Raw genomic sequence first — 26134 nt, forward strand, 5'->3', positions numbered from 1 at the left:
ATTTAATGTCCTCTATGATTAAACCTTAAATGATCTTTCTTGCCTTATTGATCCCTTAAAATATATTCTTTTCTCAGGCACATTGTGTTAACATTTCCCTGAAAGCATATTAAGCATTTTTTTAACCTATGTACATTCGTGCCATTTACTCTGTTTGGTCTGCCTTCTTCCATCTCCACATTTAGGAAACCTTAACCATACCTGTCTCTTTAATGACTTCATCAAATCTTTCTGTTTCATTTAAAAGGAACCTCTAAATTTTCTAATAAAAGTGTGTGGAAGTATATATCTGTTGTATATACATATGTTATTACTGATTTAGAGCTAGAATATTCTCCATTTTATTAATATGAAATTTTGTGGAATTAGTTTACTTATCCCTTCAGGATATCCCTGAGGGAAATCTCCGACTTAGCTTTATTAGCCTCAGAAAACTTCAAGTTTTATTATGTTTCTTTCCAAATGTGCTAGAGATGTTTAGTTAACATCATCATTTTTACTATAGTTTGGTAAAGTTCTAAAGGAAGAAATGACTTTCTAGAAATCTTATTAAAACTGACCATTGTTTTAAAATATATTCATCATGTGTGTGTTTTTCATAGGTCGTGCTGTTGAGGTTTTTAGCTTTCTATCATTTCCTTTTTAAAATTGTTAACAATGGCAAACATTAAATGCAAAAATGCAAAAAAAATTTTAACTGAAAATATACAGAAATAATTTTTGTGAGATAAAAAACTACATTTTTTAGATTTTAAGAAAAATGCCAGTGATACTTTTACACACAGCAATATGCACTTTTTTTGTTTCAGTCGAGATTGTGCTTTGGTATGATAAACAATATAAATATATAATATATATAACAATATTTGTATACAATAATTTATATTATATATATAAATAATATATATATAAATAACATACACACTATATAATATAAAATATAACATATATTTATTATAATGTAAATAATATAACAGTAAACCTTTTTAGGCATTGTACCATTGAAGTATTTTATACAGCTTTGGGTAGCCATTTCTCATGTTGTAAAATTCTTTGTCAACCAGAATACTTAGGTCAGCAGAATTTGTACGTGTTGCTGTTTTTAGTCTAGCTCAGTTTGTTGAGATAAGAATACGGTGAATAATGACCAAATACACACACATTCTTCCTTCTCCCTCTCTCTCTGCCTCCCCCTACCCCTCTCTGTCTCTGTCTTTCTCTCTCTCTCTTTCTCTCTCTCTCCCTTTCTCTTTTCCTCCCAGTGGGAAGCACTGAAGAAGCACACAGGAGAGAAAGATGGGTAAATGTTTAGAAAATAAAATGAAAATGAACCTAGATATATTGTGTTAGATGAGGGGAACTGATGGATATATTGTGGCATACTGTCAGTCCAACAAGAAGTCCAGTCTGCTAACTATAAAAGTGATGACATCAGTAAACATCTATTAAACCTAACCATTTTATTGTATTATTTAGAAAGTTAAAAATCAAAAGAGGATTGTAGACCTCAAGGAATAGACTACTTGGAATATGTGGAGACAGCACACCAATAGGTAGAGAAGAAAATGATTTGATTATAGGGTGAACTAAGCAAAAAATAGTTGGTGTTGAGTTTAGGTGGTGAATCTTTTAGGTAATAGTGCGTTCAGGGTGAAGCAGAAGGAGGAAAATGTTACAGGTTTGGAGACTGTCCTGAGGAGAAGTAGAGAAGTCAAGAGGGCCAGTATTTGCATAAGTTTTTGAGGTAACCCAGCTCACAGCTGAGGAGAAGCATTGTTAGGTCTTAACTGGGAATGGAACTGAAGAGGTACTGCCCACCAACCGTAATTGTTAACTTGGAGATTTCACTTAAGAGTATCACTTTAGTAGGCAATCAAAGGACCCACCTGTTTGAGGAAACAGGTAAGTCAGAGCAGAGCAAAGGAAATCCGTAAGGAAACTTTTTTCTGTAATCCAGTAATAATAACGATATTGGAAATAGAGTCTACAATGTATTGAATTTGAGGGAAACTGGGAAACAATGAGGAGAACTTCATGATTAAATATATATTGCTCACACCTCATCATGGTCATTTTGAATAGTTCTTAAAGACACAGTGTAGCCCAGGCTAGTGTGTTGAAACATGTTTTTTTGTTTTTAGGTTAATAGTTTATTTTTAAATTTCCAGTGTGTTAACATACATAAGAACTTGTTAAACTTAGGTTTCTTTGCATTTGTGTAACATTGTGAACTAAGTGGATAAGATGTTTGTACTAAAGGCACCTTAATGTAGTAAAACAATCTACAAATAGTAGGTTTAGGGAAAAGGCTGGACATAGAAACTGAGACTGAGTAGGAAATAATTTCTTCTCCCAAGGGATTGTTACTGATGCCTTGTGTTCTTTTCCCTCCTTTCCTCGCACCCCGCTCCTCCTCCCACACTTCCTTAGACTCTTTTTCTTTCCTAACTTCTTTTTTTTTCTCCTTTATTCCTTCTTTTGTTCGCTGTCTCCTATTTCCATTCATTTTCTTTCATGTCTTTGACTCAGGCTGCCTGGGTTTTTTATTGGCACATGTGGACAATACTTAGTTTTGACCCATTCCATAGGAGAGTTTTTCTGACCTGTATCATAAGGTAAGGTTATTTAGGACTTTGTGAAGCATTAACCTCAGTTTTTATTATTACAAAAATATAGCATACTTAAAAATGCATAAACCTAAGTATATATTTTAACATGTTCTTTATAAAATAAACATTCATACCATTACTTAAGTAAATAAATGAAAAATTGCTGTCACCCCAGAAGCTTCCCAAAGCCCCTGCTTAACCTTTCCCAGTTGCATCATATATTGTAACTGGCATCATCTATTGCTGCAGTTCTCATCTAACCTTTTTATCCTCCCTGCCTCAAACATAGGTGTTCTTTCTCCCACTCCCGTAGGTGTTCTCCCCACCCTGCCCTCCACTCCACAGACACACAATTGCCTGTTCTGTTAGAAGGTGGTAGCAATAGTCATGACCAGAAGAATCATAGAGCTTGAAGTTGCACCACTTCCTAATAGAAAGGTTTGAGAGAAGTACAAAGAGAATTTCTTACCAGGATGCAGATGAGTATCTTGAAGTCTAATTTAGAGAAATAGGAAGTTGCCTTTCAATGAGAATGGTAATTTATATTAGTTCCTTCCTCTCTGGCTTTTGACTCCCCTCTCTTATCTATATACACACATCAGATAGTAAAACACATATACATCCACCCATTTACAAAGCCATCTAATACACAGATGAGCTCCTCTTCAGGAAGAAAGTATTTTACCAGGCATAAAGGTATCAGATGCCATACCTTTTGCCCCAACCCTTCACAATAAGCATTACCTTTTAGAACCCTTAATTTTACAATAAACATGTACATAATTACAGAATCTTTGGTGGGGGGGGGATAGATAATGGATGAATCAAAAAACTTTTTATATAAGATTGATTTTTGTTTTGGAATCACCTAAGATTTTAAATAGCAACACCTACCTTTAATATAAGTAGAGGCAGAGAATAGTAGATACAAAGTTTTGCAAAGGAATATGATTTTCTTGTACTTGGGATAAACCATAAGTCATGTAGAGAGACTTAAAATAATTCCTAACATAACTTAGATCTGATTCTATAATTTGAAAAATTATAAGATATTTTTCTTTGCCATGATTTTTAATAATCCATCTTCAAGTAGGTAAGAATGAGTTTAATAATTCATTTTTATTCATATCAAATTAAGTGATAATAAAACTATATTCAATGAAAAGTATATCCCTTTCTCATTCTCATATTTGTTCTACTGGTAATCAAAACCTTTTATAAAAACTAAAATGTGAATTTGGGGGCAAAGATAGACTGAGAGACCAATGGAAAATAATATATAATAGAGAACCCCAAACCAGACCCCCATGAATGTGGAATTTGATTTAGGACAGAGTGGCACTGCAGAGCTGTGGTCAGGATGGTCTTTTCTACTAATAAAGCAGAGGCTATTGGATATCCGTATGAAAAAAAAAAAGAAAACTGACTCCTATGTCACACCATATAAAAAGTAGGGTATAGATGGATCGTAAACCTAAATATGAAAGATACAAAGTTTTAAAAAGAAGACTTATTTGTACGGAGTAGACTAGAAACAGGATTAATTTCTCCTTCCTTAAAAGCAAAAGTATCCTTTCTGCCCCACTTCTCTTTCCCTAGGAAATTCCAGAAACAATAAAATCAGTTATTTATACTGAGACTTATATTAAGACTTACAATTATTCAAATATAAAATATTATTTGAGTAACTAAGGATAAATTCAACTGATCTTCCTTTTCCCCTTTCATATTAAATTATACATTCAGAATTATATGTAAGATCCAGGTGCCCCTTCCCTGTCTTTTTTTTTTTTTTTAACTATTCATTCACATCATTTTTATAAAACTAACATTTCTGTTAAAACAGTATTGCATATAACAAAAGTTTTAACTGTGCTACCGAGTAAAAATCCATGCAAGTGTTATAAAGTTAAGATATCTTATGTCTATATTCTTTCAGGGCAATTAAAGCATTTCAGGAGGTGCTTTATGTTGATCCCAGCTTTTGTCGAGCCAAGGAAATTCATTTACGACTTGGGCTTATGTTCAAAGTGAACACAGACTATGAGTCTAGTTTAAAGGTAGGTTGTGGGTTTTTTCCCCAAGATACAATGTTTTATTTTGTTGTTTGTTTGTTTTTTCTGGGGTGTGATGGTGGGGGGTATTGCTAAATATTAGAGCATTAAGAAATGTTGGAATTTATTGGCATTCCAAAAGAAAATTTGAAAATTAGGTGAAAGAACTGTATTAGCTATGAACTGAAAAATACACAAGATGGGGTTTCAAGGTACAAAGTAGTTAAGATTGTAAGACATAAGTAACTAATTATATCATTAAAATTTTATTTTTAATTGAGCTCTGTCATCAGGAAAGGGTGAAGGTTTCAATTTCAATTTGGACATCTAAGTCACTCTGCTATAAGTGATTGACCACCATAGAGATCAGAAGCAGCTGCTTAATAACACTAGCTGTAACCCCATCATTGACTGTTTTTTTATTGCATGGGTCTCAACATCAGTAGGGCAAGTTGCGTATCTAAATTATAAAAGGAAATGTTCTCTGCAAGTCAGTTGAACTGCTGCTTTGTGACTATAAACATTCTTGGTAGAAGATTCTACATTGTTGGTTAAATTTTTTTTACTTTTATATGGAAATTTGATATTTCTCAACTTTTTCATTGATAAAGAGGCACATAAGTATTGTCTGCCATTCATGTTAAGTCTCACTGGGCTTTTCATGAAAGTAGTACTTCTGTGAACAACAAAAGCATTGCCTTTTGAAAGGATTAGAAGTTCTAGGAAAAAACTTAAGTTTTTGTGAATTTATGACTAAAATTCTTGCCATGTTCTAAATATCTCCATTGCAGATTATCTTGATTTTTGAAGGGGTGGTAGGGAGATAAAGGATGATAACGAAACTTTGTTACAAAGAGATATTTAGTAATTTGAATACACTAATAAGGAACTACTAATGGTTTTTTAAAAACTGTATTAAGGAGTACCTAATCATAGGCTAGAGTTTTAAAGTGGACAGTTATGCAAATACGGTTTCTGTCTTTCATGAGTTTATAAAGAACAATGCTGATGGCATGAAGCAGAGAGATATACAACCCAAAATACTAAAATAAGTAGATTGTGAAGTATTTAGATCAAGATCACACAATTGCAAAAGTAAGTACAGTTTGAGGAATAGGCCCCAGGGTAAAAGTAAGTAGTATGGAGAATAAGGGATGCCTGGAAGTTAATCAGTTTTTCTCAAGCTTAGAACAACATTTCACAAACTATACTGTGGGATATGAGTGACTAGAAGGCACCCTGCATATTTTAACCCTCTTTTGGACACAATATATATTAGCTAACAAATATGCTTATAATACAAAATAGTTATTTGAGCATTTTACAGTATTGCAACACATGCCTGTTAGGTTTTGCAGAAGTGTTTTTGGTAGCAGTTTGGTAAATCTTGCTCAGGAAATAATATTTGAATGGAGAGAATATGACCCAAATTATGGAATGTGACTATCTGAAAATACCAGTATAGTGGTATCTTAAATAATTCTATGGATGTAAGTTTCTTCATGTTTCTATGAAGATGAACAAGGAGAAATAGTGTTGTGTGCTAGTCCATGGCTAATTGAAAGTGTTACTGCTTACTCATTGTTCAACAGAAACCATCTTGCATACAGCTTTTATTTGTTTGGGCATAGTTAAAGGCTAACAAACTTTCAAGTCATAACGATTTTAGCAAAATTGCCTGAAGTGCAGTCTTCTACTTTTAGACCTTTCTTCCATTTATTTACTTGATGTCATTCTGATACTTACTTCATTTGTATGAACATAGGAAAGAATTTTAGAAGTCTTTGATATTTCTCATCCCCTTACTGAGAAGGTTTCATTTGATTTTTATTTCATCTTGATACTGGCTTTTTGAAGTTTCTGTCTCCAGTATTCCTTGTCTATTTTCAGAAGAATTTTAGGCACCATCATTCTTAGTCAAGGAGGTATTTCAGCATGTTACTGTATAAATGCTTAGCATTTAGTATAAATGAAGGTAGGAATCAGAAGGCATGATATGCTCCCTCTCCTTAGGTGGCCTCCAATTTTTCTAAAGTAGACTGGCTAGTAGTATTTTAGCTTCATATGGGTAGACATGTAACTTCTGATGACTGTTCCACTACATGAAGCTATTTTCTAGAAGCACATTGTATTGGTATAGATGCTTTGGGCAGCAACCTCAGAAACTCAACTTAAGTTGGTTAAAAAAAAAAAAAAACCTGCCAAAAAACAACAAAAAATGTACCTCATAAATTTGAAGCCCAGCATTCAGGATTGGTTCAACTGATCCCAGGTTTCATCAATAATTAATTTTCTTCTTTGTTCTATGTTGACTTATTCTTAAGGCCGATTGCCACTTGAAATCAAAATGAGATGATTGTTTTTTCATGTCTCATATAGAAAGACCTTATAGAATTGTAGCATAGGTGCTAAGTATACTGCTGGAAAAAGAAGTGTTCAGTTAAATATCTTGATCATCATTTCATACAGGAGAAAGATCCTGATTTTCTTTCCATCTCTTAAAGAATACTTCACTTTGCATCTCATTGCCCAGAAATAGGTCACAGGGCCATTTTCAATTGATCCCTTATCAAAGAGGTTGTTACTCTTAAACCAGTTATGTCCAGTTTTTGAGCTGGGCTCAATTCCCTAAATATACTATTCTTATCTAGTGGAGGAATGAGAGGTGGGTAAAAAGAGTATTTTAGTATGGGGATGGTGTGAACAGTCCATTCTAGATCAGGTCTTCTCTACCCCATTTTCTTTCCCCTCTGCCTGAAGAGGGAAATAGCATATACAGTATGTTTTAGATGGTAAAATATTTAAATAAAGTACAGTTTATTATAATAATAGATGCCTTCTTTTCACCCACACATGAAATGCATTCCATTTATTTTATTTCTATCTCTGGTAGTAACTTTTCTCCTAAGATGTATCTGAAACATTCTGTTGTGGTACTGTGGGAACAGCTCTCAAAGCAAGCGAATTTGATTTTAACATTTGACCCTCCCATATAACTAATTGTGTGACTTTGGGCAAGATGCCTAACTCTTCTGATCATCTGTATCTGTTGAAATGGAATAACTACCCATTCCACAAGATTGTTGTAAAGATTAAATTATGTATATGAAAGCACCTGACAGATATGGTTTTTCAGCCTTTGTTTTTTAGTTGTCAGTTGATCTACCATGTCTAAAACTCTAATTTGGAGCCAGAGTAGATATTATTTGTAGAATCTATTTTCCCATCCTAGAATTCAATTTCACACTTGTATTGTCACTCAACCCACCCTTAGGAATGTGAAGTTAGTGCCCAACCTACTTTTCAATCATGTGGTATTTTTCCATTAAATTGGCTAATAGAGATTTCATGTGTTTAGTAAATGGTGGAGGTACCAATTCTTAATGTATTAATTAGTTTAATATTATCTGAACCGGAGTCCGTTCCAGGGTGACATTTTTGCATGATGTTTTTCTTGGCTGCTTCAGATAATGTCCTCCTAGGTTTAGTTGCCTGTTTAATGCCATATAATTAATTCAGAATTTTGCTTTATTACTTTTTAATGATATTAATGATAATTGCTTACATTTATTACATTTGAGGCACTGTCCTATCATTACTTTAGTAAAAGTACCCTAATTTTGACAAATAGTTTTATATGATGCCTCTTATTTTCACATCCTGGCAGACTGTTAAAATTATTTCCTTCATGTGAAGCTAATAAATGCAAAATAAGACATAATAACACCCATATTCTTCAGTCAGTTAATGCCAATGCATCTGTTTAGTTTAATGAAGATTATATAGAAATTCCCCCTAATATTTACATATTTCAGTTTGTCCAAGATGTGTCAACATTAGAACTTTTTCTTATTTTTAAAGGAAAAGAGGATGGATTTTTTTTTTTTTTTTGAGAGGGCATCTCTCATATTTATTGATCAAATGGTTGTTAACAACAATAAAATTCAGTATAGGGGGGGTCAATGCTCAATGTACAATCATTAATCCATCTCAAGCCTAATTCTCGTCAGTCTCCAATCTTCTGAAGCATAACAAACAAGTTCTTACATGGTGAACGAATTCTTGCACAGTGAATAAATTCTTACATGGTGAACATTACAAGGGCATTCATCACAGAAACTTTCAGTTTTGATCATGCATTATGACCTATAAACAATCAGGTCAAATATGAATATTCGTTTGATTTTTGTACTTGATTTATATGTTGATCCCACATTTCTCCTATCATTATTATTATTATTTTTATTTTTAATAAAATGCTGAAGTGGTAGGTAGATGCAAGATAAAGGTAGAAAACATAGTTTAGTGCTGTAAGAGGGCAAATGTAGATGATCAGATGATCAGGTGTGTGCCTATGGACCAAGTATTAATCCAGGCTAGACAAGGGCAGCAAGACATCCACGGATGCAGAAGATTTCTCTCAAAGCAGGGGGGGTGAGGTTCTGAGCCTCACCTCTGTTGATCCCCAAATTCTCACCTGATGGCCCCCCTGCAACTGTGCCTGTCTTAGGTTGTTCCTCCCTTGAGGAATCTTACCCGTCTCTGGCTAACCAGTCCTCTTCTGGGGCCATACAGGGAAATGTAAAGTTGGTAAGTGAGAGAGAAGCCATATTGTTTGCAAAGGTTAGCTTTTTACTTCTTTGCAGATTTATGCCCTGTGGCTTCTATGCCCAGCACTTGTCTCGAGGTATCTTTACCACCTGGAGGAATTATGATACTCGGTAAATTCGATATGAGGCACGAATTCTATTTAAGGGTTGTAATTAGGAAGGAAGAAGAAAAGCTATAGATGTAGCATATGAAGGAAACATGGGAGGATTGATTATTTCTTTGACATATCTTCTTGTATAGTACCTTAAGTATGTATAGGTTTTAAACTACTAACTAATTTGCACACACATATTAACATAATAGGAATACGGTGACATAAACAAAGCAAATCTATAATTACCATCCATCTCCAGTGAAGCCAAGAAAACCATTTAGGCACCCTAGGCATTTGTGAAAATTTATCTATGATATGATGGATATTGTCCAACTGTACTTGAACTATCAGACAAATTAAAGCAGCCCATTTCTGGGATCTGTTCACATCCCATATGTTCTTTTAACCATAGATAGTCTATAGTCATGAGATTTTGGAGTGCTACAACTTGCACCCCTCCCAACTTCTGGTTGAGTTCCAACAGTACAGATCCGGTCAAATTCGTTGTCTCACTGTATGCACATGCCAGAAGAGGATGGATTTTTTATGGGAACCTGTGGATAATTGGCTAGGATACTAATATGAATCCCCTTGTAATTTGGTATTTGAAGATAAGTGCTGATTGAAGGGGTTAATATGAAAGGGTTAGGAAGATGAGAATTATAGAGACAATTCATAGGAAATGGGTTGAATTCAAATAAGCTGTGTGTTAGCTTGGCATTTTACCAGCTACTTAATGTTTCTTGACTGGATAAATAAATGAAATAGAAGAGGCTATAAGATGATAAAATGCCTCTCCTAGAATGGTCTGGAAACGTTGTGGGGGGGAAAAAAAGCTGGTTTTATTTATCACCTCTTAGCAGTTTTCTCTATCCAAACTGACAGTGCAGTTGTTTTCTTCTCATGTCCCCCATTCACCGGTCCATTCAGCTTGTCTGCCCTCTGTGATATTTTGCATGAAACTTGTGAGTAACATAGCATTTCCACTTTCTTTTTTTACCTTACACTTCCCCAGGAACTACTTAGCTTCCAGGTGTCTGATTTGATCTTATACACTTCATAGACTCAGAGATTTTATTGTCATATTTTTTCATACCAATATATTAGGACAGAAGGAATAAGTATAGGCATGATGATACATACTTCCTTTTAGAAACGACTTTTGGAATCTGTGAGATACCTCTTATCTTATTATTTATTAATATAGAATGCATAACTCATTTGTTTCATTTAATTAAAGTACTGTGAACTCTATGTATTATAAAAATGCTTGCTGAGAATTTGAATACTAGCTATTCAGTTAATTTTAATCATGCCTTAAGTTTCTAAAATAGCTGTAATATTTCTTTGTTGATCTAAACAGCATATTTTTATTAATTCAGTTATCGGAAGATAATGAAAATTGCTATTATTTCTCCATACCCACCCCTGCCCTGTTTCCTTCATGATGCTCAATAGCTTTACTCTCTAGCTGGCATTTTGAAAATTCTAATCTTTAAAAAAAATTTTATTTTTTATTGAGATATAATTGACATACAACATTAAGTTCAAGATATACAATATGTTGATTTTACACATTTATATATTGCAATATAATTACCACCTGAAGTATTAATGTCACATAATTATCATTTTTTGGGGCAAGAACAATTAAAATCTAGGTCTTTAGTAATTTTAAGGTTTATAATACAGTATTGTTGATTATAATCTCTGTGCTGTACATTAGCTCTCCCAGTCTTATTTATCTATTAGTTGACAATCTGTACTTTTAAGCATCTCCCCAGTTGCCACATTGGCAGTGGAACTTGGTTTCACCTGGTGTAACATCATCACTGTTCTTTTTGACAGAGGATAGTCATTGCTGTTTATTTTGTCCTCTGTCCTTTTTTCCTCATTTGTGGGCAGAAATCTTTCCCTGCTCTTTTCTATTTCTCCTACTAATCAAATTGTATTTTACCTTTTACTCTTCCTGGATATTATTCTCTGATATGATGTAATCTCATAATTGGTTTATCTAGCCACATAATAATGCTTTCTCCACTTGACTCTACTTGCTCAATTTTAATTTTCCTTTTGATACTTATTTTGTCCCGAGTCCTATTACCTTTAAGTGTGAAGTAGTATAAATAGGTGAGGTACCTCAGTTCCTCCAAAATACAAGTCTGAAAAGGATATGACTGCTTTTAGATGTAGAGTAGATAGGTATGATATAGGTATGATATGCTCCCTCAGTAATAATCATCCTCTCTGACAACTGAGGAGTTAGGGTGAATCCAGGTTTCCCATGTCAATTTTCTTTCCTCAGAAAATTTTAACTATCAGAAGTCATTTCTAATCAAAAGCATTTTTTTTTGGCATTTTTCCGTAACTACTTAAATTTGTGGTTGTAATGCAGAGCTTTATGAAGTATTCATTTTATCTAATATCACATTAAAAATGTGCATCTATTTTGCATCTGGTTTAGATAATAGAAAATGAAACTGTGAGGTCATATCATCCCCACCTCATTCCCTCATCTCCCTGTAGTTCACTGAAAGGTTTGTCTTTGGGTGGTTTTGTAAGGCTATGCTTAGTTTCTTATACTTAGTAATAGTCTATAAGTTCTTCCATTCACACGTGCATGTTATTGAATATGGACTCTTTTGCCAAGTATTTTTCTACATCATTGCTGTATGGAAATGTTTAATATTTCATCATGATGTGGGTTTGAAATGATGCATCAGTGACTTCATTGCTACTTTTAAGATTGATTAGTAATTATATAAAATGAGCCAGAACTGTTTCTGCTAGGTTTCATTGCAAGACCTTGAATTTTGTTAAATGAAATGTAGGCTGGACAATTCGAATTATGCATCTCTCTGCACATTGTGGGATTTCAGTGTAATAGTAAAATGAAAATACTGCCATCTTGAAGGCTGTTTCTTTGCATGTCAGTTTGCATCTTTTGATGGTTCACTTAGGAAAGGTCTGTTCTCTTATCTAAGTATTGGCACTAGCAGGATGGATTAGACTTAAAAATGTAGTACAATCTGAATGTGTGGCTGCCCTGCTGCTCTTTTTCTCTAGAGGAAAGCAATTGGTTACAAAGCATGGTTTGCTTTCATACTACTCACTTTTTAAAATAGCCTGTTTTTTATGTGCTATGGCTATGTTTCTATGTGCTATGGTAGCACACTAAAGGGATGTTTGTGAGGATACAATCTGCTTAGTAGGACAAGGGAAAATAAAAGCAGGTCTTGAAGTATTCAGATAGATGTTGGATTTTTTTTCATTCATTCAACCATGGCAAATAATTTTTACTTTTGTTTCATTGACCATTGTGTCCCTAGTGTCTGTATTGTCCTGAGGACATTATAGGCTCTTGATATTTGTTGAATGAATTAAATATTTAATATTTAAAGGTCATAGTCATTTTGTTAGTAGTTTGCCCATTCAGAATATATGACTCCCAAATGTTAAATGTGCTTAAGTGTAGGCTAGCCTGATTATACATGCACATAACAGACATTCATGAATGAATATAATTGCTGTTGGGTTTATACCAAATGATGCTTTCTAATTTTTCTTTTCATTTTAACACTGGTAGCTGATATTAGTTTATTTTTGTTAATTGAGGGTTCTAGTTAACCAAGTACAGTTTTATTGATTCTAGGTTGAAGTACAGTACTTGAAAGCTTTTTGATGATTATTTCGCTTTTGGTAAAGTTCTTTTGGGGCTTACATCTAGAAGTTGTCATTACACATATCAATTTTCAGTTTGTCTGGCAGTTATAAAAAATACAAGTCTTTAGATATTTGGTTTGTGGATAGGAATGAGCTTATTATGGTCAATTTTTTTTTAATGGGTTTGTACTTCGGCTGTTGATTACTTTTAATGCTAAAAATCTGTGGAGGCTCAAAATTTGAATATACATTTGTAGGAATATTTTTTTAAAGTGTTCAAAAAGATTTACTTTTCTTAAAGATTTTAAACCAACTCTGGCACTTCTTGGTCTTCTTTTACTTAGTTTATATACCAGGTTTATACTGATAAAACTAGATGTCAGATGTCAAATGGCCCCCAGTCTTCTTAATGATTTACATTCTTAAAGATTACTGTTATACATTGAATTTGACATATATTTTTTGGGCAGGCTTATGTGCTATTACCGTAAGTGGATGCTGTGAACTGTTAGTGATTTAATATTCGCTACACATAAAATAGCAATACATTCTAAAGGATAGTTACATTTAACAGATGAACACAGACTGTTTGCTGCATTCTTTGTAGTATTTCAAATACTATGAAAAGGCACAAAGTATAATTATTGAAGAAATAGTAAGGGTAGATAGTTTTACCATTTATGACAATTCTCATACTAACTTTTTTATAAACTTATCATTGATAAACACTCTTATGAAGGTTTCACAAGAAAAACAATGTGGTTACTACTACATTCACCCATATTATCGAGTCCCCCCGTACTCCATTGCAGTCACTGTCTATCAGTGTAATAAGATGTTACAGACTCACTAATTGTCTTTTCTGTGCTACACTGTCTTCCCCATGATCCCCCACACACAACATGTATGCCAGTCATAATACCCCTCAATCCCCTTCTCCTTCCCTCCCCACCCACCCTCTGCAACCCCTCCCCTTTGGTAACTGTTAGTCCCTTCTTGGAGTCTGTGAGTCTTCTGGTATTTTGTTCCTTCAGTTTGGCCTCCTTGTTATATTCAACAAATGAGGGAAATCATTTGATATTTGTCTTCTATGCCTGGCTTATATCACTGAGCATAATACCATCTAGCTCCATCCATGTCGTTACAAATGGTAGGGTTTGTTTCTTTCTTACGGCTGAATAGTATTCCATTGTGTATATGAACCACCTCCTCTTTATCCATTCATCTACTGATGGACACTTAGGTTGCTTCCATATCTTGGCTATTGTAAATAGTGCTGCAATAAACATAGGGGTGCACATGTGTTTTTAAATCTGAGAAGTTGCTTTCTTTTGGTAAATTCTTAGGAGTGGAATTCCTGCATCAAATGGTATTTCTGTTTTTAGTTTTTTGAGTAAATATTGCTTTCCACAGTGGTTGAACTAACTTACATTTCCACCAGCAGTGTAGGAGGGTTCCCCTTTTTATGCATCCTCACCAGCATTTGTTGTCCCTAGTCGTTTCGATGTTCGCCATCTTTACTGGTGTGAGGTGACTTCTCATTATGGTTTTAATTTGCATTTACCTGATAATTAGTGATGTGGAGCATCTTTTCATGTGTCTGTTGGCCATCTGAATTTCCTCTTTGGAGAATTGTCTGTTCATATCCTCTGCCCATTTTTTTAATTGGGTTATTTGCTTTTTGGATGTTGAGGCATGTGAGTTCTTTATATATTTGGGATGTTAACCCCTTGTTGGATATGTCGTTTACAAATATATTCCTCCTATACTGTATGATGCCTTTTTGTTCTGCTGATGGTGTCCTTTGCTGTACAGAAGCTGTTTAGCTTGATATAGACCCATTTGTTCATTTTTGCTTTTGTTGCCCGTGCCTGAGGAGATGTGTTCAGGAAAAAGTTGCTTATGTTTATATTCAGGAGATTTTTGCCTATGTTTTCTTGTAAGAGTTTTATGGTTTCATGACTTAATTTAGGTATTTGATCCATTTCAAGTTTACTTTTGTATATGGGGTTAGACAATAATCCAGTTTCGTTCTCTTGCATATAGCTGTCCAGTTTTGCCAACACCAGTTGTTGAAGAGGCTGTCATTTCCCCACTGTATATCCATGGCTCCTTTATTGTATGTTAATTGATCATACACAGTTGGGTTAATATCTGAGCTCTCCAGTCTGTTCCATTGGTCTATGGATCTATTCTTGTGCCAGTACCAAATTTTCTTGATTACTGTGGCTTTGTAGTAGAGCTTGAAGTCAGGGAGCATAATCCCCCCAGCGTTATTCTTCCTTCTCAGGATTGCTTTGACTATTCAGGGTCTTTTGTGGTTCCATATGAATTTTAGAACTATTTGTTCTAGTTTGTTGAAGAATGCTGTTGGTATTTTGATAGGGATTGCACTGAATCTGTAGATTGCTTTGGGGAGGATGGCCATTTTGACAATAATAATTCTTATTATCCATGAGCATGGGATGCATTTCCATTTATTGGTATCTTCTTTAATTTCTTTAATGAATGTATTGTAGTTTTCCCTTTCACTTCCTTGGTAAGGTTTATTCCTAGGTATTTTATGCTTCTTGATGCAATTGTGAATGGAATTGTTTTCCTGATTTCTCTTTCTGCCAGTTCATCGTTATAGTATAGGAAAGCAACAGATTTCTGTGTATTAATTTTGTATCCTGCTACTTTGTTGAAATCAGATATTAGATCTAGTAGTTTTGGAGTAGACTCTATAGGGTTTTTTATGTACAATATCATGTCGTCTGCAATGACAGTGTAACTTCTTCCTTACCAATCTGGATGCCATTTATTTCTTTGTGTTGTCTGATTGCCATGGCTAGGACTTCCAGAACTATGTTGAATAAAAGTGGGAAGAGTGGGCATCCTTGTCTTGTTCCCGATCTTAAGGAAAAGCTTTCAGCTTCTTGCTGTTCAGTATGATGTTGGCTGTGGGTTTGTCATATATGGCCTTTATTATGTTGAGGTAGTTGCCCTCTATACCCACTGTTGAGAGTTTTTATCATGAATGGATGTTGAATTTTGTCACATGCTTTTTCAGCATCTATGGAGATGATCATGTGGTTTTTGTCCTTCTTTTTGTTGATGTGGTGGATAATGCTGATGGATTTCCTAATATTGTATCATCCTTGCATCCCTGGAATAAATCCTACTTAATCATGTTGTATGATCCTCTTGATGTATATTTGAATTCGGTTTGCTAGTACTTTGTTGTGTATTTTTGCATCTGTGTTCATCAGGGATATTGGTCTGTAATTTTCTTTGTGGTGTCTTTGCCTGGTTTTGGAATTAGAGTGATGCTGGCCTCATAGAATGAGTTTGGAAGTATTCCCTCCTCTTCTATTTTTTGGAAAACTTTAAGGAGGATGGGTATTAGGTCTTCACTAAATGTTTGATAAAATTCAGCAGTTAAATCATCTGGTTCAGGAATTTTGTTCTTAGGTAGTATTTTGATTACCAGTTCAGTTTCATTGCTGGTTTGGTCTGTTCAGAATGTCTCTTTCTTCCTTGATGAGCCTTGGAGGGTTGTATTTTTCTAGAAAGTTGTTCATTTCTTCTAAGTTATCCAGTTTGTTGGCATATAATTTTTTATAGCTTTCTCTAATAATTCTTTGTATTTCTGTGGTGTCCGTAGCGATTTTCCCTTTCTCATTTCTGATTCCGTTTATGTGTGTAGACTCTCTTTTTTTCTTGATAAGTCTGGCTAGGGTTTTTCTATTTTGTTAATTTTCTCGAAAAACCAGCTCCTGCTTTCATTGAATCTTTCTATTGTGTTATTCTTCTCGATTTTATTTATTTATGCTCCAATTTTTATTGGGTACCTCTTTCTCCTGACTTTGGGCCTCATTTGTTCTTCTTTTTCTAGTTTTGTTAATTGTGATTTTAGACCCTTCCTATGGGATTGTTCTTTCATGAATAGGCCTGTATTGCAATATACTTCCCTCTTAGCACGGCCTTCGCTGTGCCTTACAGACTTTGCATTGTTGAATTACTATTGTCATTTGTCTCCATATATTGCTTGATCTCTGTTTTTATTTGGTCATTGATCTATTGATTATTTAGGAGCACGTTGTTAAGCCTCCATGTGTTTGTGGGCTTTTTTGTTTTCTTTGCATAATTTATTTCTAGTTTCATACCTTTGTGGTCTGTGAAGCTGGTTGGTACAATTTCAATCTTTTTGAATTGACTGGCTCTTTTTGTGATCTAGTACATGATCTATTCTTAAAAATGTTCCATGTGCACTTGAGAAGAATGTGTATCCTACTGCTTTTGGGTCGAGTGTTCTGTAGGTGTCTGTTAGGTCCGTTAGGTCCATCTGTTCTAATGTGTTATTCAGGGCCTCTGTGTCCTTACTTATTTTCTGTCTGGTTGATCTGTCCTTTGGAGTGAGTGGAGTGTTGAAGTCTCCTAAAATGAATGCCTAGCATTCTATATCACCCTCTAATTCTGTTAGTATTTGTTTCACATATGTATGTGCTCCTTTGTTGGGTGCATAGATATTTATAATGGTTATATCCTTTGTTGAACTGACCTCTTTATCATTATGTAATGTCCTTCTTTGTCTGTTGTGAATTTGTTTTTAGGTCTGTTTTGTTTAATACAAGTACTGCAACTCCTGCTTTTCTCCCTGTTAGTTTCATGAAATATCTTTTTCCATCCCTTCACTTTTCGTCTGTGTATGTCATTAGGTTTGAAGTGAGTTTCTTGTAGGTAACATAAAGATAGGTCTTATTTCTTTATCCATTCAGTGACCCTTTGTCTTTTGATTGTTACATTCAGACAATTTATGTTTAGATTTAGGGTGATGATTCAGTAGGTATGTACTTATTGCCATTGCAGGCTTTAGGTTTGTGGTTACCAAAAGTTCAAGGGTAACTTCCTTAATATCTAACAGTCTAATTTAACTCATTTAGTATTGCTATTATAAATGCAATCTAAAGGTTCATTTTTATTTTACTCCTTTTCTTCCTTCTCCATTCTTTGTATATTAAGTATCGTATTCTGTACTCTTTGTTTATCCCTTGACTGACTTTGGGGGGTTGTTGATTTGATTTTGCATGTGCTTAGTAATTAATTGTTCTACTTTCTTTACTGTTGTTTCATTTACTCTCTTGACAGCTATTTAGCCTTAGGAACACTTCCATCTATTGCATTCCCTCCAGAATACACTGTAGAGACAGTTTCTGGGTGGTAAACTCTCTCAGCTTTTGCTTATCTGGGAATTGTTTAATCCCTCCTTCAAATTTAAATGATAATCTTGCTGGGTAAAGTATTCTTCTTTGAGGCCCTTCTGCTTCATTGTATTAAATATATCATGCCTCACCCTCTGGCCTGTAAGGTTTCTGTTGAGTAGTCTACTGATAACCTGATGGGTTTTCCTTTGTATGTGATCTTTTTTCTCTCTCCGGCTGCTTTTAATAGTCCTTTTTCTTGATCTTTGCTATTTTATTATATGTCTTAGTATTGTCTTCTTGGATCCCTTGTGTTGGGAGATCTGTGCACCTTCATGGCCTGATTGGCTATCTCCTTCCCCAGATTGGGGAAGTTTTCGGCAATTGCCTCCTCAGAGACACTTTCTATCCTTATTTCTCTCTCTTCTTCTTCTGGTACCCCTATACTACGAATATTGTTCCGTTTGGATTAGTTGCACAGTTCTCTCAATATTCTTTCCTTCCTAGAGATCCTTTTTCTCTCTGTGCCTCAGCTTCTTTGTATTCCTCTTCTCTAATTTCTATTCCATTTACCATCTCCTCCACTGTATCTAATCTGCTTTTAAAACCCTCCATTGTATGTTTCATTTCTGATACTGTATTCCATAATGATTGAATCTCCATCCGGAATTCTTCCCTGAGGTTTTGAATATTTTTCTGTAGCTCCATGAGCATGTTTATGATTTTTATTTTGAAATCTCTTTCAGGAAGATTGGTGAGTTCAGTTTCACTTGATCCTTTTTCTGGTGTTTGTGGGTTTTGGTTTGAACCAGGTTCCTTTGACTTTTAATATTTGTATGTGGTGCCCTCTAGTGCCCAGAAGTTCTACACTCTGGAGCTACTTAGCCCCCGGAGCGATGTCAGGGGTTGCAGGGGAGTGTCGTTGGTGCCTGTGGAGGGGAAAGAGCTGTTTCCTGCTTCCCTGCTGCTGTGCCTGTCTCCACTGCCAGAATCAGTGGGCCAAGCACATGGGTGTAAGCTTCTATGCTTTGCGTTTGTAGTTGCTATAGGCGGGTCCTCCCTCTCGCTTGCCTGTTGCTAAGGCAGGGACTGCTGGTTTGCGAGCTGGTGCTGGCTGGCCAGGAGGAAGGTGCAGCAGGCTGCATATCATGGAGCGGGGTCTCAGAGCTGCGTAGCCAGCCAGGGGTATGGAGTGCCTGAAATTCCTGAATACTCCCAATCTGCTGGGCCGATTGTGCTTGGACAATTCTGTCCTCCTGTCCTTTCTCCCGAGCAGCAAGCTCTGTGCAATCCTTGTTCCTTTAGCAGCCCTCTCGCTGTTAGGAAATCTCTCAGAGAGCCAGCCTTTCTTTCGTCTGAGAGCAGCTGAATGTGCGTCCTTGTTTTCCACAAGTGGCTGGAATCTCAGTCTCTTCAAGTATTCTGCCTGTCTTAGCTTTCTATCTGCATTAATCTCCAGAGCACCATGTTATGTAGGTTTGTTCTTCCAGAGCAGGTCTCCAGGACTGCGTGTTCAGTATTCCTAGGCTTCCACCCCCTCCATTCTCCCATTTCTCTTCCTTCCTCTGGTGTAGCTGGGGTGGGGGAAAGGCTTAGGTGCTGCCAGATCATGGCTTTGGTACATTACCCTGTTTTTGTGAGGTCTCTTCTTTCCTCCAGGTGTATACAGTCTGACTCAACCTTCTCTCCTGTTGCTATTTTAGGATTAGTTGTATTAACTAAATTTTCTTATTGTATGTGGTTTTGGGAGGAGGCCTCTGTCTCATCTCTCATGCCACCATCTTTGATCTCCTCATACTAATTTTTTTGCTTCTAAAGTTCACGTCTCATTTTCAAATAAGCTGTGGTGTTCTATTATAATACCATTGAACTTTTACTGTCAATTTCTAAAATAATGATGTATTCTATTATACTGTTCCATATTACTGCTTTCTATTTACTTAAAGACTTAAAATCTGAAGCTATTTTCATATAAACAAAAATGTACACAGGAATACTAAATAAAGTTAATTTTTCCTCAAATGCTCCATTCTCAAATGTCTTGAGAATAACCCAACAACCTGTTGTCAGCAATAAATGTTGAAAGTAATTCTAGTTGGTTCTCCAGTCCATTTTATTTGCATATCATAGTTTATTATGTTAGACCTTACATACCTGAAAATTATTTTAAGACATGTTTAAACATCAGATATAGTGAATTAATATTCTCACTCTCTTGCAGCATTTTCAGTTAGCTATGGTTGACTGCAATCCCTGCACTTTGTCCAGTGCTGAAAGTAAGTATTATTTAGTGCCATAGTTCTCTGCATGTATTGTTATATAACTTCATGGCAAATAATAGTAATAGTAATAATAGTGATAGTGATGAATCCTGTGCATTAATTTATAAAGTATTATATTTTTTCCTTCTATAATTGTTGAATCAAACTGTTTTGGTTGTCATGGCTACTTGTACAAATGGACCATGTTAGACAGTTATTATGAGCAGCCTGTGTCTTAAATAGACATGCCAGTGAACTGGATTGTCATATGAAAATTATCTGTACTAATGAGTAAGATTGATTATTTGTGTATTGTAGATGATTGGGGAGGGATTAAAAAAAGCATTTGCCAGCCTTTTTAGAAAAATAAGTATGCAAAGATTCATAGGTGGTAGCTCACTGATTGCTGCTTTGTGGCATTAAAATTGTTACTAATTATGAAGACATATTTTGACTTTTTATTACAGTTTTACACATCATGTATGAAGTTTAAGGTGACAGTTTTCCATTAATTCAGAAAGAATGTATCTGTGAAGCATGTTCCCATACAGTGGTTTCTTCAGATAATTATTTTCTGCTTCTGTATAGGTTTTTTCCAAAAGGAGTTTGGGTTGATTATGAATTGTTTATCAATAATTATGTGTTGGCATATTTGTTTAGTGTACTTTAAAGTAACCAATAAAGGTTTTAAGAAAATTTATTGGATTCAAGCTGGATTTCTTTAAAACTTTCTTACTTAAAAAATAAAAAACTTGAGAGTGTATGAAAAATTGAATTGTTCTTCATGAAAATTTCACCTCAGTCAAAGGAATTTTAGGTGTTGGAAAGTCAGTTTTTAGCTATTAGTGACACTTTGTCAACTGTGTAGAAAGGTGTTAATTGAAAAATCGTCTTTGTTAAAAATGCCTAGGACAGTGCTCAAAGCAGTGAAAAAGCTATGGAAATTTAAATATAACCTGCATATAATATGAATTATGACATAGCATGAATTAAATCATCATCTGAACCCAGGCCAGTTATGTCATACTTCTGCTAAAAGCAATCTGTTGAGAAAACATAAAAAATTTCTATTTTCTTTAAATGAAACTCAGAATTTAGTACTGATCAGTGTATTTGCAGAATAAATGGTGGGATTGTAACAAATGCAGCAATATTTTGGTTTCTAAGATGAGGTTGGATTAGAAAAAGAAGTACATACATTGATATATTAATTTATAAAGTATTCTTTTTTTCCTTGATATAGCTAAGTTATATAAACCATCTAGATATATACTCTTAAAATCTTTAAAAAATTAATTTATGAGAATAAGAAAACAGCTTATTTTTATTTAACTGATTATGTCTAATACCTTAAAACTAACATTGATAACCATTTGTCAGTTTGAATCACTTTTGAGAGATTGTTTCATAAATTTCACACTCAGTATTTTGGTAAATCCTCATTTTATTCTACTCTGTTGAGGTTAAATCTCAGTTTATAAAGCAATGTTGCTCTGAAGAAGGAAACAACACCTCTGTATATAGACTGAGTATCACAGGGCAGAAAACTTCCCTGTCGAATTTGAAGAGGACAGTTTGAACCATCAGGAATACATCTTTGAGTTTATTGTGCTTCTCTTTCTGTTGGTTACTGAGAAGGGAAATAGGGAGGGTGACCAACGTCTTGTTTTGCCCAAGACTGAGGAGTTACCCCAGCAAAGTGCTAAAGAGTTGGTCACTGTAATGAAAGGGCATATGATTTAGTAAGAGACATTAGGCCATTACAGTTCAGTTGATTTTGGTAGTTTAGACAGTCTGCATGATTACTTGATAACCATGATAATGGCTTATGTCTCACAGAGCACTAACAAATGTAGACTACTTACTTTGAGCCAGACAGTCTTACTCTGTAAACACCAGGCTCTTTATTATCTTTGTAAAACCTATTTCTTTTTGAACTTTTTATGTCATCATCTATTTGTATATGTCACAGTCCTTGACTATTCTTTGAAATATTCCATGTTACTTTGTGATACTACAAAGATCAGAAGATTATAGCAAATAAAGTGAGTTTATTAAATAAACTGTATGAGATATCTACATGAGATATTTATATTTTATGGCACAATTCATTTATGCAATTAAAAAAATTGATACACTTATTGCTTCTAGAGCTATTTAAGAGAGGTTAATTATACTATATGTTTTGAAAAGTAGAGTCATGGTGATGTGAGGATTTTCATTATATGATTGCCCCTTGGGATAAAATTGTTTCTTCTAGACACAATTAATTCTGTTAATTCTAAAAATAAAGTGTTAACTTCTGGATAGAGTTTAATTTCAGAATTTTTTATGACAATATTTGTTAAAAATTTCTCCCTCTAATTGAGACTTGCCAACTAGAGCTTTTTCCTCAGTTGTATGAGACTGAGACTCAAGTATTACACATTGATGAGGACTTTTAAGAATTTAAATATATGGTGGTTTTCACACTACAAAAGATGACACTGGATTTAGTAAATCATGGGATAAGGAATTCTTTGATGGTAGGGGTTAGGACTGAGCCTTGAGAAAGTTTCGGATGAAAGTCGAGTGGCAGCTAGCTGATGATCATCTTCCTTGTCTCCTTCATTAGTGGAGTGAGAAGCTTGGGGAAAATGGGCATAGAGTTTTCCATCTCTTGCTCATTCTCTGAACCTGTAACCCAGTCTTCCTCCAGTGATGTAGTATAATGAGATTTGGACTAGAACTTTTAAGGAGAGCCGTGTTGGAAAAGGGGAGTGGTAAATAAGAAAAGCTCTCAACAGATGTAGGTAAAGGTGATGTTTACATGTGTAGAACTTTTCTTAATATTTTCCTGTACTTTTCACAAAAAACTGATTTTTATCTAGTAAAGATGTTTTTATTTTGCTTCATCTGTGATTAGTTTTTGTGTGATATTAAACAGTTGTTTATGGAGAGATGTAGTACTTTACTTTTGAACCAGAAAATGTTTGATTTTAAAGTTCATTATATATTTTGTTCATTTTGCTCTTTATGGTTATTTAGTTCAGCATTTCCCAGGTGCTGGTCTAGGGAACACATATCAGAATCTCTTGCAGAACTGAATAAAAAGGTAGCTTTCCAAGTCTTGTCCCAGGCTCACTGAATCATAATCTCAGGAATCTCTATTTTTAAACAGGCCTCCCAGGTGATTCTTACAGTTACAGGAATCTGTGAGAGAGTTAGCTCATGGCGCATTCCCCAGTGAGAAACTGATGATAGTTGTGGACCTTATTTTTAAAGATCCACAGAAATAATTTGCAAATAAATTGGAAAGGCTCCCAAGACTCCTTGAAATCCAGTTATGAAATCCAAGTAGATAGAACATTGAAAAGAAATTTGTCATTGAAGAATGAAAATCGCAGTTTTTAAGTAGCTAGAATACAGCTTTGATTCCTGGTTCGTTGTTACTTTTGTTGAATCATTCATAGTCTAGTGATGCAGAATCAGGAAGAGCTGCGAATAAAAGTGAAAGTAAATTATTTGATTTTCAAAACATTACTTGTTAATCTTGGGACTGTCTAAGGATTCTTGCCTTCCAAGTGGTTTGACTTTTTTTTCTTTTTTTTTTTTTTTTTAATGATTAAGAGCTGATGGAGAAATCCAACAACTCATTTCCTCTGTGTAATTACGAGTGTCATCCTGGTTTAGGACTTCTTTAAAAATATTGATATGAAATACAGTATACGAAAAAATTAGAGGCTTATTTTTGGTTTTAATATGTTTTTTATATCCAGTACTAACTTTACTAGGTTTTTGACTTGGAACTCTTGTTTTTAAATATAATGCTTTAAAATGTATGGATGATAAAAGTTTTATTTGCTTAATGTCACTGTTTTGAACTTTGTAGGAAGTATACTCACTTGCTATAGATTTTGATGTTAGTATCAATAATTACATTGACAAAATTTGGTAATGACCAAGAGTGAATATATGTGGTTTCTTACTGTGTTCAAATTAAGTGTTTATATATTCTATTTTATTGAAAAGTTATATTCTGTTATTATAGGACTGTGCTTATGTTTTACATTTTAAATTGTTAATTTACCCCAAATACAGCTGTATTTTTACTGATTTTTATTTTCTATCATCTTTGCAGTTCAGTTTCACATTGCCCACTTATATGAAACCCAGGTAAGTGTTTTAGCTTACCTTACTTGAAGCAAACAAAAATGATCACTTATATAATTTTACATGAAATCATATATACAGATAATTGCATTCTGGGCATTACCTCTTACATACACTTTATACTCATTAAATGTCAAATCTTTGCTTAGTGAAACAGTTCATAGAGTACTTACTGTGTACAAAGAAATTTAATGTGATTTGCTCCTTAACTTGAGCTTATCAGGAGACTTTAAATACAGCTATAGTTAAGATTTCTCTTATTCTTGATGTAAAATGCCTAGTTTTTTCTTCAAAATATTGATGTGTTTGTTACAATTGCCAGTGGGTTTCAGCCCTGGGCAAGTTCACTATGGATTCAATGATACTGAAAAATGACAATGGAATGTTCTTGGGGTGAAAGAGTTTATACCCAACTTTATTCCCATGGTGGCGGGTTAATCACTAGAATCCCATCCACTCAGAGTGAGTCTGCATGCAGCAAGCTGGTCTCTGCCTCTGGGCCTCTCTGCCTCCACAGCTGTCTGTCTCTGTCCTTGGTGCTGCCACCACTCCAGCTTCTGCTCTGCTGTCTTGCAGCTTTGCAGCCGTGCCACTGTGTCACCCAGAGCACTGGGCAGGTCTCTTTATATAGAGTCAGTAGCAATGTATTGGCCACACGTGTGTAGTGAGCTAGCCAACCAGGGCCAGGTGAGAATCCTAGCCATAGGAACCTTCCCTTTATCCATACTCCATCCTTCCAGGATTCTCACCTCTTAATCTATGTGCCCTCAATCCTCTGCACTTGTCCCTATGTGAGGAAGCTGGAACATTGTAACTAAATTCCATAATAACATAATACCATATACAAATAACAAAAATTACAAAATTATAATAACCCTCAAGCCTGAGGAGATCCATTGCTACCAAGTGGTCATCCTGGCTGTATTCAAACTAGTTCTATTCAAATGAGTTAACCAGAAGGACCATGGGTGGGCCACCATCTCCAGCAGGAAGTCTTGCAGACACACAGGCCAGTCTTGTCGTTTTGTCTCTGGCTTCTACTGCTTCGTCCTCAGTGGCTGGAACTGCTGCTCCGGTCTCAGTGTAAGATTCTACTTGACTTTCTGTCTTGCCAATGGTTTCCAGCCCCAGGCAAGTTCACTGTGGATTCAGTGTGACCAAAAAAATGACAGTAAAACGTTCTTGGGGTGAAAGGGTTATACCCAACTTTATTTCCACGATGGCAGGTCAATCACTAAAATCTCAACCACTCAGAGCGAGTCTGTATGCAGCAAGCTGGTCTCTGTCTCTGGGCCTCTCTGCCCGCACAGCCATCCCAATCTCTGTCCTCAATGCTGCCATCCCTCCAGCCTCTGCTCTCCTCTCCTGCAGCTGTGCCACCGTGTTGCCCAGAGCCCTGGGCGCAGGGCTCTTTATATAGAGTCAGTAATGACGTATTGCCCACAAGTGTGCAGTGAGCTAGCCAACCAGGGCCAGGTGAAAATCCTGGCCACAGGAACCTTCATTT

At 35.1% G+C, this 26134-nt stretch overlaps 1 protein-coding gene across 14 annotated transcripts in view; it reads left to right on the plus strand.

The window, feature by feature from the left end:
• Positions 1-26134, plus strand: part of KDM6A (lysine demethylase 6A) — a 258308-nt gene that overhangs the window by 163819 nt on the left and 68355 nt on the right. For all 14 annotated transcript variants that reach the window (XM_073227682.1, XM_073227683.1, XM_073227685.1 and 11 more), the window contains 3 exons: positions 4549-4669; positions 20436-20490; positions 24596-24630. In XM_073227682.1, the coding sequence (XP_073083783.1) occupies positions 4549-4669; positions 20436-20490; positions 24596-24630 (211 nt within the window). The remainder of the gene's footprint in view (positions 1-4548; positions 4670-20435; positions 20491-24595; positions 24631-26134) is intronic.

The sequence above is a fragment of the Manis javanica genome, chromosome X (assembly GCF_040802235.1).
Source record: "Manis javanica isolate MJ-LG chromosome X, MJ_LKY, whole genome shotgun sequence".
Lineage (NCBI taxonomy): Eukaryota > Metazoa > Chordata > Mammalia > Pholidota > Manidae > Manis > Manis javanica.